Source organism: Melanaphis sacchari, unplaced genomic scaffold (genome assembly GCF_002803265.2).
Source record: "Melanaphis sacchari strain LSU unplaced genomic scaffold, SCAv2.0 Contig54_pilon_pilon, whole genome shotgun sequence".
Taxonomy (NCBI): Eukaryota; Metazoa; Arthropoda; class Insecta; order Hemiptera; family Aphididae; genus Melanaphis; species Melanaphis sacchari.
Window position 1 is genome coordinate 1,147,792 of NW_020271380.1, and position 19,280 is coordinate 1,167,071.

The window sequence follows — 19,280 nt, forward strand, 5'->3', positions numbered from 1 at the left end:
GAGGTCCAATTTTTAGAATATTAAAATCTAGCAGGAAGTACTGAAAGTAATGAAAAAAGGTTAATTGAATTTAAAATAAAATACAAATAAATGCTAAAATTAATTTGAAAATGTAGCACGGGCCGCCCATAGGCTCATCCCTGATATAGGAAAATATACCTAAAAATAACAAAACATAGACCTTAAAATCCGAATGAAGCAAAATAGCACTAAACATCGTAAATACATGCAAAAAACAGCAAAATTAAATGTCGTACACCGTGACATCAGGGAAGTCTGGAACAAAAAATTATCTGGGTTTGGACCACGGTCTTAGATTGGACGTTCCAAGACATATCAAAGAAAATACTCGTTTGTTAAAATGTATGAGTTCTGTCTTCGATCATATCGTCTTTAACGTATAAACGAATATTGTAATATATTTAAATTGCATACAAACTTATCATTACTTGTGCTCAATTGTATGTTCTACAACTCCGGCTTTATTGCGTGTCTTTTTTTGGTTTTTTTTTTTAAACTTAACTCTCATCGATATATCAATATAATAATAATAATAATAATATATTAAATAATACTTAATGGTAGGTTACTTGGGTGTACTCGTACTGCTCTTCGGCACTCGACAACCGTATAGTGCACAGTGTACGTGTTTCGACGGTGGCCACCCTGTACAGCGGGATATTTGAATCCCTACCGCTTTCTGCAGTTTCCTGTGGAACCGAAGCTCTTCACGCACGTTTCGTTCAGTCGTGCGTGTGTGCGGTATCGTGTTCATTGTGTGCGTTATTCGTTCGATCTACCGCGATTTTTCTGTATCATTTCATATTTTCGTAGTATTGAAATTCTCGTACAAATCGTAGGTACACTATAATAAATTAATAACGGTAATGTGCTAAAACTAATACGTTTGTGCGTTTGCTGTTATGTTCGGTTGTTCTTACATTACCTACGTAACGCGATGCCTCGACGATATACCTGTAAACTCATGTCCTTATAGTCGTTGAATTCCAATTTTTGCACTCGTCTGACTTCAAACCGACGACGTAAAAGCTGAATTAAGTATGTACTTGCTATAAATTGTTTAGACACCTAGTAGGTATTCACGATACATGGCATCATGTATGCAATATAAATAAAATAATATTACATATACCTACTATGTGATGTTGGTATTTACGTCTATATTGATTAATCCTGTAGATGTAGGTTGTAAGTATTCCGCTATTTAAAAAAAAACAATATTTCCAATACAATATAATATTAGAAATATTGAAATTTTTATTAGGGTGGTGTTTTAGTTTTTATATTAAAATATAATTTGTAAGATGTTTTGCACACTACTGTAGCCAATCTATGTATAAAATTTATAGTGTCTAATATGAAATAGAATTATATCTCATATGAGAGCATTTATCGTATATATTTGAAGTATACATAGGTATCTAACAAATAAATTATTTACATAAATACGATCAATGGTGATGGAAGGAGGTGTCTTGTATAAAAAACATCCCCTCTCCTTAGATAAGCTACTGAATGTTTATAATTATTATACAGTTAATAATAATTTAATTTTAAACTGTGTGTGGTATTTGTAGAAATAGCCCGAATAGGTACCTATTATTGGTACACCGAATTGCCGGGAAAGAAATTAATGACTATTACAGGATTTATTAGAATTTAAAGAGGTACCAACTACCATTTATTATAAGATTCTGATTCTGAATATTATAAAATATCCCAATTATGTAAACTACTTAATTACATAAGATATGGTTAAGCTCGAAATAGATTTTCACTATCAATTAGTTAATTTTTAATTGACTCACATGTTTATCTGGGTATTAACATAATTTATTATGTAGGTACCTTTACTATTCTATATTTTCATAAAATTTTTAATTTGTACTTTTTAAAATTATAATTTTCATCATTAAATTTGTTTAAAAACTATTAAAATTTTCATAATTAAAATGTTTTTGTCCTCTATACCGTACTTAATATCATAATGTAATTCACTCAATATTTTGTACTTGTCTTATATTTATCAAAGGCGAGAAATACATTACGAGATCAAAAGGATTATTAAAAGAATCATATGAATATACAATAATTATTCTTCTAGTCTCAGCTTTTATAAAAAAGCCTTTTCATGTTAAACTACATGTATCATACATTTATGACACCCTAGTAGTATTTTAAAAATAATTTTAAGTGCATTCGAATAAATGTCATTTGAGTCATTTTTATACATATAGATTTTTATAAATATTTATCCATTTAATTTTTTTTTCTTACATAATATCAGTTTGTTTTAAAAGAATTAGTAAATGTACTTTGACGAAAAGATAAAAAAAAATTAATGTAGAATAAAGTTTAATAATAATTAAATTGTATAGTTTTAACTTTTAAATATTAAAATAATTTTAATTTATATGGATAAGTACTTTAAAATTTTTTTTTTTGATACCTAATTTCATTTATATTTTAAAGTCTTCAGTAAATAATTATAATTTAAGGACAAATTAATAAAAGATATTGTAAAAATATTAGTATTAATAGTAATATTAATTATTGTTAATAAAACTGCAGTGTAAATTATTCATAAGCTCGAATATTGATAAAATGTTTAAAAAATAAAATAAAAATGTCCAATATATAACAAGGAAGTATATGTTTATGTAATGAAATCTGGTGATTTTTTTTATTCTTTTTATAAATCAATGGTACGCGAGGCCTGTAGAATCATATAAACAAATTGCCTGCATACCTACAATGTCAAAATATACAAACATTTTTATAAATAATATATACAATATTACTACTGTAAACTCGTGAGTTTATAACAGCTGAAACTAAATCGAATTTCTGAAATACAGTTAATAATAATACATTTGGTATCTTGGTATTTTTGTAACATCTACATTAGCATATTATTAGGTATAAATTACGTATAAAATAGTATATTTTACTGTATTTGTAGTTTTAAGTTATTACTATCCATGGCATTTTTTTTAAACTATCAATTTAAGTGTTTAATATTTTTATTATCTAACGATAAAAACATTAATATTACGTCGAAATATTTTAAATAATATTAAATATAACTACGTATAATTAGTAATTACACTATTTTAATAATAATAAATTAACAAAATACCTAATTATTGTTCTATTACACAGTAAGCGAAAATTATAGGTACCTATACATACAGCTATTTATAATTTATATTAAATTACGTGTATTCTTGAATTGTCTTGAATTTAAAACCTGAAAATTGAAGCAATAATTATTTTTATTGTCAATATGTAAATATAGATTATAAATAGAAACCTAGGGTTTTTAGTATTGTTTTTTGTGAATCTGTCGGCAGGAAATAAAGATAATTTTGGATACTTACAAAAGTTACAAACGCTTAGTATGATCCCCTGAAATGTACATATTATAAACCGCATTCGATTGACTATTTATAATATATATATATATATAGAGAGAGAGAGACTATAAAGTATAGAAGCTGGATTAGGGCATAGAAATATAAAATAACTTTTCAAGAAAAAATGCAATATTTTTAATATAGACACATAGACACTGTAGGTATATCTTTATATTTAAAGTTTCAAAATAATAATTCCGTATTAGATAGTATTTTCAGGTATTAGGCTTTAAAAACGTTAAATTCAATAAATTAAAATTTACTTTATCTATTTATAAACTTGCATATTTATACTCAGAGGTTGCAAAAGTTTAGAACATTATTAATAAATATATGATCTATATTCTTGAACTTGTAATTAGGTTCAGTTACAGTAGCGGATCTGAAGTTTATTTAAGGAAGTGGCGAATTGGTATCATAGATTTATAAGAACTAATAATGACGTAAATGAAAATAAATTTCCAGATGGGGGAAGGTCCAAATATGTTTTAATATACTATACAAAAATAGCCCAAGGGGGGACCGCGACGTTGACCCCCTCAAATCCGCTACTGTACAGCTATTTAATTAAGTAAATATGTTACAGAATTTTAATAGGTATTGTGAACTTAAAGTATTATTTTTTATTATACTTAAATGACCATGGCTAACTTTACAATTTACAAAAAATATAAATTAGAGGTAAATATTATTTATTGATCTTAAAAAAGTATTTTTTTTTGTTATAAAATTATACACATAATTTAAATATCTAATAATATAGGTCATTTTCATATTATGCTAATGATGTAGCTGATAGCACATAATAATATACCTATGCATTTTCTATATGAAAAATATAATCTGCATCTACTTTTTGTGCATTGTAAGTACGTTCAAGTTCTAAAGTGCTAGAGGTTATTTCACATTCAGTATAATAGCCATGATTACATGCACTGCCATTGAGTCCAATCCCTTGGGTAGGAGGTGCTCCAGCAGCTGTTTGTTTTTGCCGACACCCCGTGGTTGTCGTTCAGCACTTGTAATAAATACACGTACTATGCGACAAGTAGTGATATAATTGGAACTAGCGGAAAAGCGGGTAGATGGTATATAGTACAATGGATCACGTTCCACGTTATTGTGTGCTGGTCGAGGGGTAAATTTGCAGGGCTTAGGTTTTTCGTTCCTATTGTACTTTTCCGGAAAAACCAGCGACAATATAATATATGTAATATGCATATTAGGATGATTATTGATTAGTATAATTAATATTACAAAATAAATCATGAACTATATTTTTAATGTTATATGATGTTGAAGATTTAAGTACTCTATTTTTATGTATAGTTAGGTTAGTTATTAATAATATAATAATATATTATTGTTTTTATTGCATATAATTAAAAATAAAAACCGTCTGCTTTGAATGTAAACAACTACGAACGACTTTTTAATGACATTTCCAGGAATCATTAGATGACGAAAAACAGATTTAAAAAATGTATTCTACAAATAGTTTCTATGAAATTAATTTATATATTTTTTGTGACCATATAGTTCACACTATAAACTTAAGAATTTAAACTAAAAAAAAAAAAAATCATATCTTATCTGTGGTTTTATGTAATTTTGTGAAATATTAGAAGATTTAAATATTACAAATAGGTTAAATTTATACATTATATATTCTACAGTTTAGAAACCATTTAACTACGTGCTTTACTTATATAGACGTATTAAGATTGATTTTTATTAGTGATATCGAATATAATAATTGAAAGGTAAACAGTGGTTTGCTAAATGATTATCATTCGTTAAAATTACGAAATGAATAGGAAAATTAATTATATAAATATATAATAATAACGCGCTTTTTCTTTTGGGGGTAGAAAGTATAAATTATAATATCATGAGACCGAGAGGCTAGATTATATATCACATTTGACATTTATTCATTATAACGCACGCAGTATAATGACGTGTAATTTATAAAACAAATATAATAATATATATCATATTTATAAAATCGTTGTTTAAGCTTTTTGTCAAATATTAAAAAATATATATCAGTATATACTATATATACTTAATTAATTTTAAGAGTAGGTATCTAAAACATATTATTAATTTTTCCGTTCTATATTTTAGAATTCTAATATTAAAATATTGCACTGAAATACTAAATGCAATATCATAATATTAATATCAAAATTTTTACTCTTGTAAATATCTACAGACTACATTACAATGTTTCTCAAAAAATTTTTATTCCTCGAGAATAAAATATGAAATGTAAATGTTTTATTATGCACAATTTTCTTGGATACCAGTTTTATTGAATTAAAATGATTTTCAAATTCAGCGATTTAGTTTAATTATACAATACTAGTTTTTGTAGATTTACGTAAGGATTTTTTTTTCAATTAGAAATTTAATAATAATACATTTTTATTATTTTTATTTTATAATTAAAAAAAAATATGAAGAGGACGTCGTATTCACTTTTGGTGCCTCCGTCTTACTAATGTACATCAAAGCAAATTTACCTTGAACAGAATCCATTTTATGCTCTTTGTTTTAATATTAAAGTCAATTTACCATTTATCAAATTTAAAGGTAAGAATATTATTTAGGCATTACGTCGACTTTCATTGATAATTTCATTTAAAAGTGAGTTATGAGTATTTAAATTAACTCTAATATAAAAGCTAACACTATAAAATGGATTTTGCTGAACTCAGATTTTCGCCATATTATACGTTAGTAAGACGGAAACAACACATGCGGTTAAGACGTCCTCTTAACTACTTAACATTATAAACCTACGTATATTACCGAAAATAAAATGACTAGCAAAGAAAATCAATTTTCTTATGGCTGTAATTATTGTTATGTCTTATGCGTGACCCCACACGTTTGTTGAGTAATAGGAACAAACTGTAGGCTTGTCATAATTAATTTCATCTTGGAGGATTTATTATGACTTTGTCGGTGCTGGATAGATGTTTATGAGTTATGACAAACTGTTTTTACGCAGATGAAAGGGTTTCGTTTCCCCTTTCAAATATACTCTAAATAAAAATACTACGAACGAATGGCGGTTATGAAATAAAGAAAAATTCCTATCGAGGATATTATTATAACTTACCGGTGTATGAATGACTCCAGACGGATTCGTTCCACAATTAGCTCTGTTTTGCTCAGTAAACACGTTAGCCGCTCTGAAATGTTGCCAAACATAAAATCTTGTATAAACGTTAATCGTTATTGATGTATTTAATGGCTATTTTAAATTGCTTAGATTATTTTTTCTTTTATCATAAATTTATTAAATGTAAATAATCAATCTTCTTTATTAATATAATCATTTATATCGTAATATATTTATACTTTAATTTAGTTCTTTAGGAAATATCAAATTTATTTTTTGAAATTACAAATTGTAACTATTGGATATAATTATTTTATGTTAAGTAATACAATTATCGTTTTTTAGTTAAAAGAATTGAATATTTAATTCAAATTTAAAGGTTCCTCATGAGCTATTATTACAGCAGCTTAAAAATATCAAAAGGCACAATTTTTTTTATGGAAATTTGAAATTGTAATTTAATAAAATTGGGTATTTAAATGATAAATAACGATTTTCTTCAAACCGTTTTAGTTATTTTATCATAACTAAAAAAAATATTAATCTGAAAAATTCGATACTTCTCGCTATTATCATGGACCATTTATTGAGTTTTATAAGTTAAATTTTAATATACATGTTGTAATTTATTATAAGTATATTATATGTGATGTTTATGATTAAATTAAGTTCAACCTATAACTTACTGTATTAATAAGTTATAGCTAGTAATACTGTATTACAAAATATGGTTAAAAATACAAGAGAGTAGTGTCTGACACACTATTTTTGCTTAACATAATTTTTATAGACTAATACATTGATCTACACATTAATGATAAAGTACACAACAAATCAAGTTCTCCTGTTAATTTTGTAGTTCATTATATTTTATTGATATTTTATAATTAGGTAATACCTATTATTTATACTTAATGGTAATACTTATGTGAGTTATAATGTAGTATTATGTATCATATATGAGCACAATTGAAACTGTTTACCTACTCAAGTTTTATGGACGCAAGTAAATGTTATTAATTTATTAGTATTAATTAAACGTATAATTTCAATTAATGTACATTTTTTAAGAAACTAAAATTTTGTAATTACATTTTGAATTATATTTTATTATATCCATATTATTATTTTTATTTTGAATTTGAATATTACCTATTTTGTAATAAGTTAGTGGGTAGATAATAAATACACAATCATAAGTAATAGTTATGAAATATTTAGGTACTATTGTTTACTGTTTAGTGAATTTATTCTTTTGCGAAACTTATGACTGGTCAGGTTTTAATTTATCTACTGAATACTGATATTATGTCTTCAAATTACAAATTATAAAAAGTACTTAAAAATAAAATAGACATATTACTTATTAGTACTTAATACTTTTAAATATATTTGAATAAACACAAGTTGTAAATATATAATATAAGTATATATAAATATTAGTTTTATTGAAGTATAGTTCTATAAATCTGAGGAAAACGTTTCAGGATGTTTGTTAAAACACAAACTGCAATCTAACCCTTTTTAATGTTATCGAACGATGAGTAAGTCTATTAGCTTTCTGTCGCTAGCGGATTCGATGAATCCCGCGATTATTTTTAATCAACACAATACGATAAATTACACTGTCAAAAACGGCGTAGGGTCAGCACATGCAAAGGACGGGGATAAAAACACCCTCTTTCGTTATACGGTGGGAGCATTTGTATAATGTATAAGCACATAGTGTGTCACCCTCTCCAAAATTATGTGTCCGATCCGCGAACAATCGTTTGGGAAGAAACTTTTTTCAGGGTCGGCACAACAAAGAAATTGTTATTACAGTACAGAAATATAATAGAACTAATATTTTTATGAATTATATTTTGATATGTATACAAACATATAGTTTTGATAGAATTAAAAAATTATTATTATACAAGTAATCGTTGAAATAATAGTTAAATAATTTTAATTCGCTTTAATATAATTATGTATTTATGTAATGAATTTTCTACTGTTTAGAGCATACAAATAATATTATACTAATTACAGTAAAGTTTAGACAGTTTTTTTTTAGTTTTTTAGAATTATAGCAAGTTTACCTATTATAGTTTAATAAAATGTAAATAGTTTTATTCATATGGGTGAATCATGATAAATGACCATCAATGGTACTGAACAAATTAAACAAAAATGATTTGTATAATTATTATTCAAAAACATATTTTATGGTTAATGATTAAAATTTATTTTCTAAGTTAAATTGTAGAATGAATAATATAAATTTTGAAATGATAAAATATGCGATATCAGGAAGTATAGTTGATTAAAAAGTAACAGACCCATCGAATCGTGAAAAGAGAAATAAGTCTTCTCTATTGTTGTTTTGACAATCGCTGTAACTGACATATACTTTTACCATTGTGGTATCATTTACATGAACTCTGATATAAGTCCAAATAGGTTTCTTCATTGTATTTTTCCAGTAGTATAGAAAACACGGGTTATAGATCATAATATCACATTTTTATTTTTTTTAAAAGCCCTAAATATTTTTATATTTTAACTTTGAAAATTATATTTACCACTCCCCTTTCCCAAAACGTCATTTTGTTAGATACCTAGGTAAATTTCTTAATATTAGTTGTTATTATTTGTATGGCTACAGTCTGGAAAATATTGACAAAAGTAATATTAATTTGTAAGCATGTAAAGCCGTAAAGGATACCAAAGATATGTTGTTACTTTTAGACATAAGTATATTATACTAATCAGTGATCTCTGATGACGTATTAAAAATGTTATGTAATGCAAAATGTATATTATATATCCTTAATGAAAAATTTTTAAATAAATATTTTGTACATTTTATTATTTTTAAAGATAAAATATATATATATTTTTTTTAATCAGATGGCTACTGTGGAAATAACGGCTTATGGGAGGCCATCGAGTCGTGGAGACATGGCGATAATAATAGATGGACGCAATCAACGGCTCAAAATTGGAAAAACAATAAGAAGAAAATCACCAATACCAGTTCTTCCACCTAGAATCCCTACACCTATGCCAAAACCATCGAAAGATAGGTAAGTAATTGGTACTATAATATTACTGCATTAAAATTTACAAATTTAAAAATAAGGTTCATTATAATACCTATCAATATCAATTACTATGCGGTAATTTGACTATGTCAAACGATGACTATAGTGATGAGATAAAATACAAAATATAAATCATCACAGGATTGAAATAGGTTGAATCCAGTTAAAAAAATTATCTATATATATAAAAATAATAATCACAAAGAATTTTTCCTTTTTTAATGTCATATAAATATAAAATATAACTCTATACTCTGTAGGCATATATCTACAAAGGTAGGCAAGTTAACGAAAATACGAGAATTAACTTAAGTTAAGTTAAAAGAACACGTTAAGATTGATAAATTAGAAGTTAACCGGTAGAAAATTATAAATTTAATTCGATAAGTTAAAATTTAATATAGAAAAAAATATTAACTTAACTTTTTTTAAAAAAAGTTAATCTTTTTTTTTTTGTAATTAGTATGTAAATCAAATAAAAAATGACTATGTCTTTCTAATTTACTAAATTAAAAAAAAAAACAGTTTTATTGAACTTTTATCATAATGTACATTGTACAGTGTAAATACCCTTTTACGTCACATGATGTATTATTAATTAATTTAAACTTTACTTATCTCAAATTAATAATTTAACAAATATTATTATTTTTATATAATACATCAATTGAAGGTCATATAACATTAAAACAATACAATTTATATAGTTCATAATTTTATTAAAATTTTTTTAACTAGTTAATGCCCCCACCTTTGTCTATCTATCTATCTATCTATCTATATATATATATATATATATATATTGTAAAGTGTAGGAACAAGTTATTATATAATATTTATTAATTATTAAATAATTAGCGCCTAAGTATTAAGTATATAAATATTTAGCACTTATAATCTTAGGTAACGCTATTGAAAGGAATAAAAATTGAACTATGTAAGTACTTACTACTTAATAGGTACTACATTTTTTAAAATTAAAAAAAATGAAAAATTGTTAATATTATATGTAAAAAAGTATTAAATTATTTTTTTAACTAAAATAGTTTTTTTGCATTTGTAACCTAATCAAAGATCACCTCTAAGTCTATATTATATTAAGCTCCCTTTAAGGAATGAGTACCATAGACTCTAGGCTACAAATTATAATACTTGAGATTTTTCATTTTATATATTTTATATTATTGTAATTGTTACTTATTAAATATTGTATGTAAAAAAAAAGAAAAAATACCAAATACTTAAAATTTTTATATAAATAAAACTATTTAATTAAGAAAAAATTTAGTCCTGAAAATAAAACACTATTAAATTAAGATAAATAATACAAAAATTGGCTTTAGACAAAACTAAATTTTTTTTTTTACCTATTACTTTAAATTATGATTGATATAAATAAATTATTTTTAAAAATACAGTAATTATTGACAAGGATCGTGATATCAAAAATTCTACCCTCTGCCAGCAAAGTTTGCACATGCCTATGCTTAGGTTTCTTATTCTACATCTACGATATTCCACTACTTTGTTTTTTAAATTAATATTGTTTGGAAATTTGTAAGAGCTTTTCTTATAAGGATAAACGGTTACCTACATTTTTTTAAAAATAAATATCTTTAATGGTTTAAAAAGTATTAGAAAATCTAGACTGCCTGTTAATAAAAAAGGTTAAGAGAACACTGAAAAATCATAAATTCATAATATAAGTAATAATATGACTGTATGAGTAGTTAGTAGAAGTTTGTAGGTACGTTTTTATGAAACCTTTAGTTAACCTATCCATTATTAAATATAAAAAAGTGATTTCATAAAATAAATAAATTGATGGATAACTTTTATTATAGAATGAAATAAAATATGTTTGAAAATCATTATTTATATTTAAAATGTTGAAAATCAGTGCAGCTACGTCCAGCAGACTAAACAAATTTGTTTGCCGAATATAAAGGTATTTTTTCTACAGATGGCTTAGTTTTGTTCTGTTTAAAATGTAATGTCAAAGTAAATAGCAAAAAACGTTTCACAGTTATCCAAAATTTATTAACTAGAAAACACAAAAGTGTAGTTCAACGTACGAATTTACTAGAAAAAAAATCAAACATAATTCTGATCATTTTCAAGATTTTAGTCGCGTAAATACGTTTGACAAAAAAAAACAAGGTGGTCTTTACAAATTACTCAAAATTTAATTCACACCTTTAATTTTTTGCCCTGTAGCATAATTTTATTACAAAAAAAAAAAAAAAAAAAAAAAAAAATACATCTTTAAATTATTCAATTAATTTGATGAATAATGTAGAAAATAATATTTTCAAAAGACCAAACGGAAACGTCGAAAAAGTAATTCAAGAAAAATTTCAAGTAGTTATAAAGAAAACTAATGGCTATGAAACCTTGAAAAAAAATCTTTACTTGTATTGATGGAACAATTGAAACTTTAGAAAATATAGAACAAATTATAATATAATTTATAATTATCATACATTTTTGTTTGCATATTTGAATAATAATCAGCGCATAAATGCATGCATATTCCGTATAAAGTGTATAGTGTATATAGTGCATATAATTCCGGGTCCTAGTTATGGTCTAACAAAAATAAAGTTTAATATCTTTGAATAAAATAATGATTATTTATTTTTATTTATTACAAATATTATGATCTCTTGAAAAAATTTTTTGTTGAAGCATATTTTTTTCATCACTGTTATTTAAAGTTTGTTGAAAACTAGTTCTCAGAATGGTAAATTTTAATAAACCTAACACGTCTGTACAATACAAGTTACTTTTATTGTTAACAAAAAAAAATAACATTACTTGCTCTCTTCTTTTAGAGCAGTGATCTCAAACTCAAATTACCTACGGGCCATATATTTTTTCAAAAAAAATTCGCGGGCCAAATTTTAAGTGTCACTTTTATACTTATACACTAGAAGCTAAAGACAAAATGAAGGCAAAATACATACAAAATCCATTTATTTACTTTTTATTACTATAAAATTATCATTGAAAAAATATAATGATCGTTAACTTAAAAAAAAATTATAATTAAAATTTAAAAATAGCTTGAATATTTGATAATTTTTATTTATGAGCTGCACTATTTTCATATTTTTGTTCAAAATGTTTTTTTATTGCGGGCCACATAGAAGGGGTTCGCGGGCCACTTGTGGCCCGCGGGCCGTATGTTTGAGATCACTGTTTTAGAGAATTCCTATTCTCAATCTAACTTGCGGCAAATTTCTTAATATTATCATAGATAAAAGACTTACTTGGCCACTTAGGATTGTATTTAATCAAAAATATAAATATATTAATTATTAGCACTCTATTTTAAAATTTCTATCTCCATTGAAAACTAATATCTTGACTTAAAAGTCAATGATTATGTCAATATGAGTATAATATTGTGGAGTTCAATTTTAGGTTTTTACCAAATAATTTCAATAGAAACTATGTAAACCCTTTTATCTAATTTTCCTATAGGTACTAAATAACTACTGCTCCTTGGTTATACCATTGATTTTATAATATTATAAAATCAATGGTTATACCAATCATACCCTACATAAGAACCTACCTACCTATATATTGAGACTGCCAATATTCTAGCCAAATCCCATTGTAGGAAATTAATACTAATCTCAAATTAATAACCTATTGATATTATAGATAAGCATTCTCACTGTTTTTGGATTCAGAATTATACACTAAAATAATTTAAAATTAGGGTCGCTATTGCTATTGGCTATCGTAGATTAGCTTCTCTATATTTATCTATTTCCAACTAATTGTTTATTATACAAATAACTAATGGACCGCCGTAAATGCTATTTTTTTTATTTAAATTAAAAAAAAAAATAATAATTTTACTAAAATTATTCATTGAAAATGTATTTATTTTTTAATATTTTATTTTTACAGTTTGTCAAAACTAAAAATTGCCAAATACGAAAAGACATATCAGTCTTCTTTGGCAGCTCGGATGTTATTATTTACAGCTGATTCTGAAAAAGAGAATGGGAATCGTATAGTAAATAAGGTAATGCATTTACAATTAATATAATATCATTTATAATATTGTAATAAACCCACTATGAATACTACTTTTTTACGATATTTTAATTTTTAAATGAATTATGAGTATTTTTAAATATTAATATTTTATATATTCATAATCGTTGAAAGATAAAAAACTAACGAAAAAACACAGATAATGTTCTCATCTTTAATTTTGATAGTACATAATTTTCTAATATTTAAAATAAGTACACAAAATTGGAACTGCTGGAAATATAATATTTTGATATGGTATGAGTTAATAAAATAAAGATAGGTACACAATAATAAGTTTGTACGATATTCTATTTAAAAAATAGGATTTTTATTTACAATGCTATTATTTAAGAAAACTAGTGTAATAATCTGTTGGTTAGATAGCGTTCGAGTAGTTATTTATTCTGATGTCCGTTAGATAGCATATAGCAATTCAGATTTTGTTAGTTTAGTGAAGCACCTATACTTTTTATTATTTATACTTCTTTCAGACTTTCTGAGGTATTAATTGTGTATTATCTAAACTTTGAGTGATAAATATTTTATAATAAAAATTAATGAAAAAATATTATAGAATTGACTTGATGAGTATTTGTTTTATTAAATAAAAAACTAAAAAAAAAATAAAATTTGAGGAAATTCTGTACTCAAATAAAAAATAATAAAAATGCTTAAGTATAACAAAAATCATTCAAATTGTTTAAAATTGTTCACAAGGGTCTTATAATTTTACTTAAATTTAATTTAGAATTTAACTTTTTTTATGCATGCATTATAATTTGTTGAAATAGAATGTTGCCACAGGCGTCTATAAAACTTTTTTAGATATCTGACCAAGCGCAATTTTCTTACATGAATTTAGTTTTTCTGCTATATAGAGGTGTATTGGCTTATTAGGAATCTGGGAACTCGTCAAACAGATCGGTTTGCATGTAGGCTTTTTAATAAATCATATTTTTAATTAATAACAATTTGTGGAAAAAAAACTTTTTTTGCTAAGTCAAATTTTACGTATACAAATATAATATCGTGTATCTACTTTCAATTTGACCAAATTAAACAAGTATGACTAGACGACTTAAACAATTGATGGAAGGTGGAGATATTATTTAGTTTTTTTTCTTAACTTATTAAGTTAATGTTAATTTTTAATTGGTAACTAAATTACTTAACTCATTAGAGTATCTATTGTAATAACTTTATTTTTGCAACTTGAATTGATACATTAAATACACAAGATAAATGTTTAAATAAAACACACATCATTGTAAAATCAATATTTTTATCACTTCGCTCAGAATCTAAAAAGTTATTGTGGGAATTATATTTCTTGGGAAGAAAAGTATCATCTATTTACAGTAACAATTCTTAATACTAGTCTTAAGTAAATTTAAGTTTGCAGAGGTGGCCATTGTCATCACGTTGAGTACGTGAAATTATATTATGAATGTAGCACTACTGCACTATAGTTTTTGTTAGATAAATCCAGCTGAACGCTTAATGCTCTTGTTGAGGAGGTAAAGGTGGTATAACATTAATTATACTTATACATATGATAGCTTATTGGTTAGAATTATATTCATATAGGTCACACATTAATATAATTGTTCTGGATTTTTATCAAAGTCATTAATACTTTCAAGTTTAATTTTTATCTCTTAAAATAATATAGAATCTAGGTACTTACTTAATGTTTGTTTATACCCGCATTAGCTATATTTACTATTTTATATTAGGTATTTTTATTAAAGAAAAATATCATTTGTATGGTATTGATTCAATAAAATATTTTCCTTTTTAATTATTTCTTTTCTTTTTTTAATTTGCCATCAAAATAATATTTATTATCATTGGTATAAAATTACAAAGAAAAAATAGAGTTAAGCAATTTTTTGAAATACCTAACTACGTACAGAAGTGGCAGCGAGGTCAATGCTAGTTTTTTTTTTCAGTCAAAACAATTATACGAATAGAACATTTTCCAGTGCGTTGCGTGCTGTACCGGTGTAATAACGCGCTGTATGCATTCTTGATTATTAAAAGGACCTACGGTTTGGACACTCGTAAAAGTTTACGATGTCTGGTAAAGGACACGGAAAAGAAGGGTGAAATACAAAGGGTATAAAGAACAATTTCGTTGTGTTTAGTTTTTATAGCGTCATTTTTTTATGGTTGAACTAAGAAAAATTCTTACTTGACATACGATAAGTTTTTTCGTTTGGATAAAAGAAAATTTTTGTTAATAAAATTGACATTTACTGTTTTAAATACGAAATTTTGATAAACGATAACGAGTGTCTATAACGGAGATGACTCAGCTGTATGTTATTGAGAGGGTGTGACGGTATATCACCTAAATCCTGTCATCGGCGATAAAAACAGATCTCACGGTGTTTCCCCTATATCACCCTCTAGTTAGTATAGTTAAATAAATTATCTCCAGATTTATATAATATATATAAGAGGGCGGCTCAGTTACACAGCATATTTATATATACGTAGGCGATCATACCCCCAAAATAAAAGCCATAAATATTCGGTACTTTTCTACATTTTAGCACGAATCTAATTATCACGAATCAGTTTTTAACCCTTAACACATTTCAATAATCAAAATGTCTAATGCCTACAGTATATTTTATCATCATATTTAAAGCTATTAATTTATAATATAAATATAAATATAAGCTTAAATTTTTATATTTAACTAGCAAATTTATGGTTGAATTAATATCTATGTATTTTGTATAAAATAGGAAATATTTTTATAATTTTATTTTATTCAATATTTGAATTAATATTTAGTTGTGTATAATTTGCAGTTCTTTAAAAAAATGAAGTTAAATTATTAAATTGTTATTAATCGCAACATCACAAACATAAATATTTTGAACATATAATTTGATGTTTAACGCATAATATTCTTTGTAAGAACGTAGACAAGGGGGTTTTGAGTTTTAAAGCACAGGTTAGCACAGGAAAGTACTCTTTCGGTGATATTAACATAAAATCTAAAAATATCCTATTTGCTAAATACTTCAGATTAGATAAATATTCAAAAGTTAATCGTATTATATAATTTATTAATATAATCGTATGTCTTCATGATGGATGTATGAACAGCTCTCTCTCTCTCTTAGTAGTATTTAAATATTTAATTAAAGCACTTCACTTTAAAAAAATCCTGGGTAGTCGGCTGATTTTCGTAACATTTTTTAGAATATAAAATGTTTTTAATACTTAGTATAGTAATTGAAATATTTACCACAACTACCGTAATCTTATAGGAGACGAAGGTAAGAAGAAAAATTTTTTAAAACTGTAAAAACCATTGTTGGACGTAAATGAATATCATGCGAACGCTGGAGACAGCCATGTAAATTTATGCTAATTAGATAAATTCACTAAATTTAAAAAAATTTATTTTAATTTTTAATTTTATACATAATTCATAATTTTAATGCAGTTTTAAGGTACTGAAATATAATCGTATTCATATAGCATACAAATATTAATTTTCAGAAACTCTCAATAATCAATAAAAAATAGAATTCGGTATTTTTAAATTACGATTTTGGTTAGAAGAATTTTTAATACATATTATAATATTATACACTGCTTACACACCATATTTAAAAATATATGGGAATTGTCTTTTATGAAAAAATAAAATCATGGATAACAATAAATGTATATCTTTGAGTACAATTTCTATATTTTATCAATAAATATTGAGAAACTAAAGCAATGATTTAAATTGTTCAATTTAGTTCTTTCATAAATCAAAATATAAATTTATAACTTATTCAAATGTATCCAAATTGACTTATTAGGTATTCTGATAGTAAAAGTGTCATTGCAAATACAACGCTAATTTTTCCTTCCTTTTTCAAACGATTGTCTTTAGTATTCCTTACATGTTGTTCCGGTTTCTCCCCATACATGCTGCCATACTGGTCAGTCACATTAAGTCGTCTCGTAGAAATATCCTCGAAAACCATTTGCAGCCATGCAATTTTCCCAACCTAACCAACGACGATATTTATTCTTCTTTTTTTTTATTTTTATCCTAGTGAAGGTTCTTATACGTGCATGGAATACTCAAGAACATTTTCCACGTAATTGTTTTTTAACGATGTCAACACATTTCTAGCATAATTTGTTTGTTAAATGTTGAATATTATTTGTTAAAAAAAATTATTTTGAGATGTTAATACAAATAATAATATTTTGAGTTATTAATTATCATAATAATTACTTTACCTATAATGATAATTATTTTCATATTTTACGGATGTAGTAGTTTGAGTTTTTTTACTTATAATTTTATTATATATATTTTAAAAATAGTTAAACATCGAATCTATAAACAAATTATAAGTAATTATAATATTCCGTATTTTTTATTTATTAGAATTAAATATTCAGGGCTTGCATTTGAAAAAAAATTTGTTATACGTTATTTAAAATTAAAACGTTTTATACTCGTAAATTTTGCAATTAAAACGTTATTCAACTTTTGCGTTTATCGTTATTCAGAATTAAAAATTTTATTATATTTTATAATTTATTAATTAAATAATTGAAATTAATTTTTTTTTTTTTTAATGATATACCATATTATATAACGTTTTGCGTTATGTTTTGTTTGATGATATATCATATATTTTGTTAATCGTTTTTTTTTTTTTTTATGTTATTTAATTATGTTTTATTGTTTTCCATTGTAATTACGTTTACAAATTTTAATCGTTTTTTGTCAAATATAACGTTATAGTCGTAACGTTATTATAACTTTGCAAGCCCTGGTTATATTAATATAAAAAATAACCAAGGTAATATAATATTAATGATCATACTACCATTAATAGTAATTTAATATGCGGTATATTATTATAATAAATTAATACATTATTTAAAAAGGTATTCTTTAAAAGCGTAATTAAAAAAAAAAAAAAAAAAAAAAACGTTCGATTTAATTAGCTGCATACTTACATTTTATTTTCAAAACATTTATTTATACTTTTATTTTTATTTAAATGAATTTAAAGACTGAGTGTTAAATACATGTGTCTTTATTTCCCTGCTTCAGTATAAGGCTTATATGCAATATGTATTATATATTTTTATATTTTAAAATAGATTCTTTGTCAGCTTAATTTAATTTTATAAATAATATTGATTATTGATAATTTAAAGTTTTGAATATTAAATATTAAACAGACGATTTTTTTCTATTGAGTTGAGTTAGAGGTTAAATTAAGTTTATGTTCACATTTTTATATATGTAATTCATTAATAAAATCATAAACATTTAGTTAACTCTTACAATTTCACTGTTTTATTATTGGTTATAGATGATTGATATACTATATTTTGTTAAAAATTAGTTGAGCTAGATCTTTTAGTTTTAAAAACAATTAAAAATATCAGTTATTGCTTATATTTTGATGGATTATGTGGAATATTTGTATTTTCTATATTAGTAGACATTGATATAATACAAGAAAGTAAATAATTATAATAACTTATAAATTAAAATAAATTAATCAAGCGTATGTTATA

General features: G+C 24.5%; 1 protein-coding gene across 4 annotated transcripts in view; it reads left to right on the plus strand.

The window, feature by feature from the left end:
• The first annotated feature begins 756 nt into the window (after window positions 1–756).
• Window positions 757–19,280, plus strand: part of LOC112599637 (kinesin-like protein CG14535) — a 160,481-nt gene continuing 141,957 nt past the window's right edge. For all 4 annotated transcript variants that reach the window (XM_025346621.1, XM_025346624.1, XM_025346623.1 and 1 more), the window contains exons 1-3: window positions 757–1,059; window positions 9,466–9,641; window positions 13,584–13,701. In XM_025346621.1, the coding sequence (XP_025202406.1) occupies window positions 9,466–9,641; window positions 13,584–13,701 (294 nt within the window). In that variant the 5' untranslated portion in view covers window positions 757–1,059. The remainder of the gene's footprint in view (window positions 1,060–9,465; window positions 9,642–13,583; window positions 13,702–19,280) is intronic.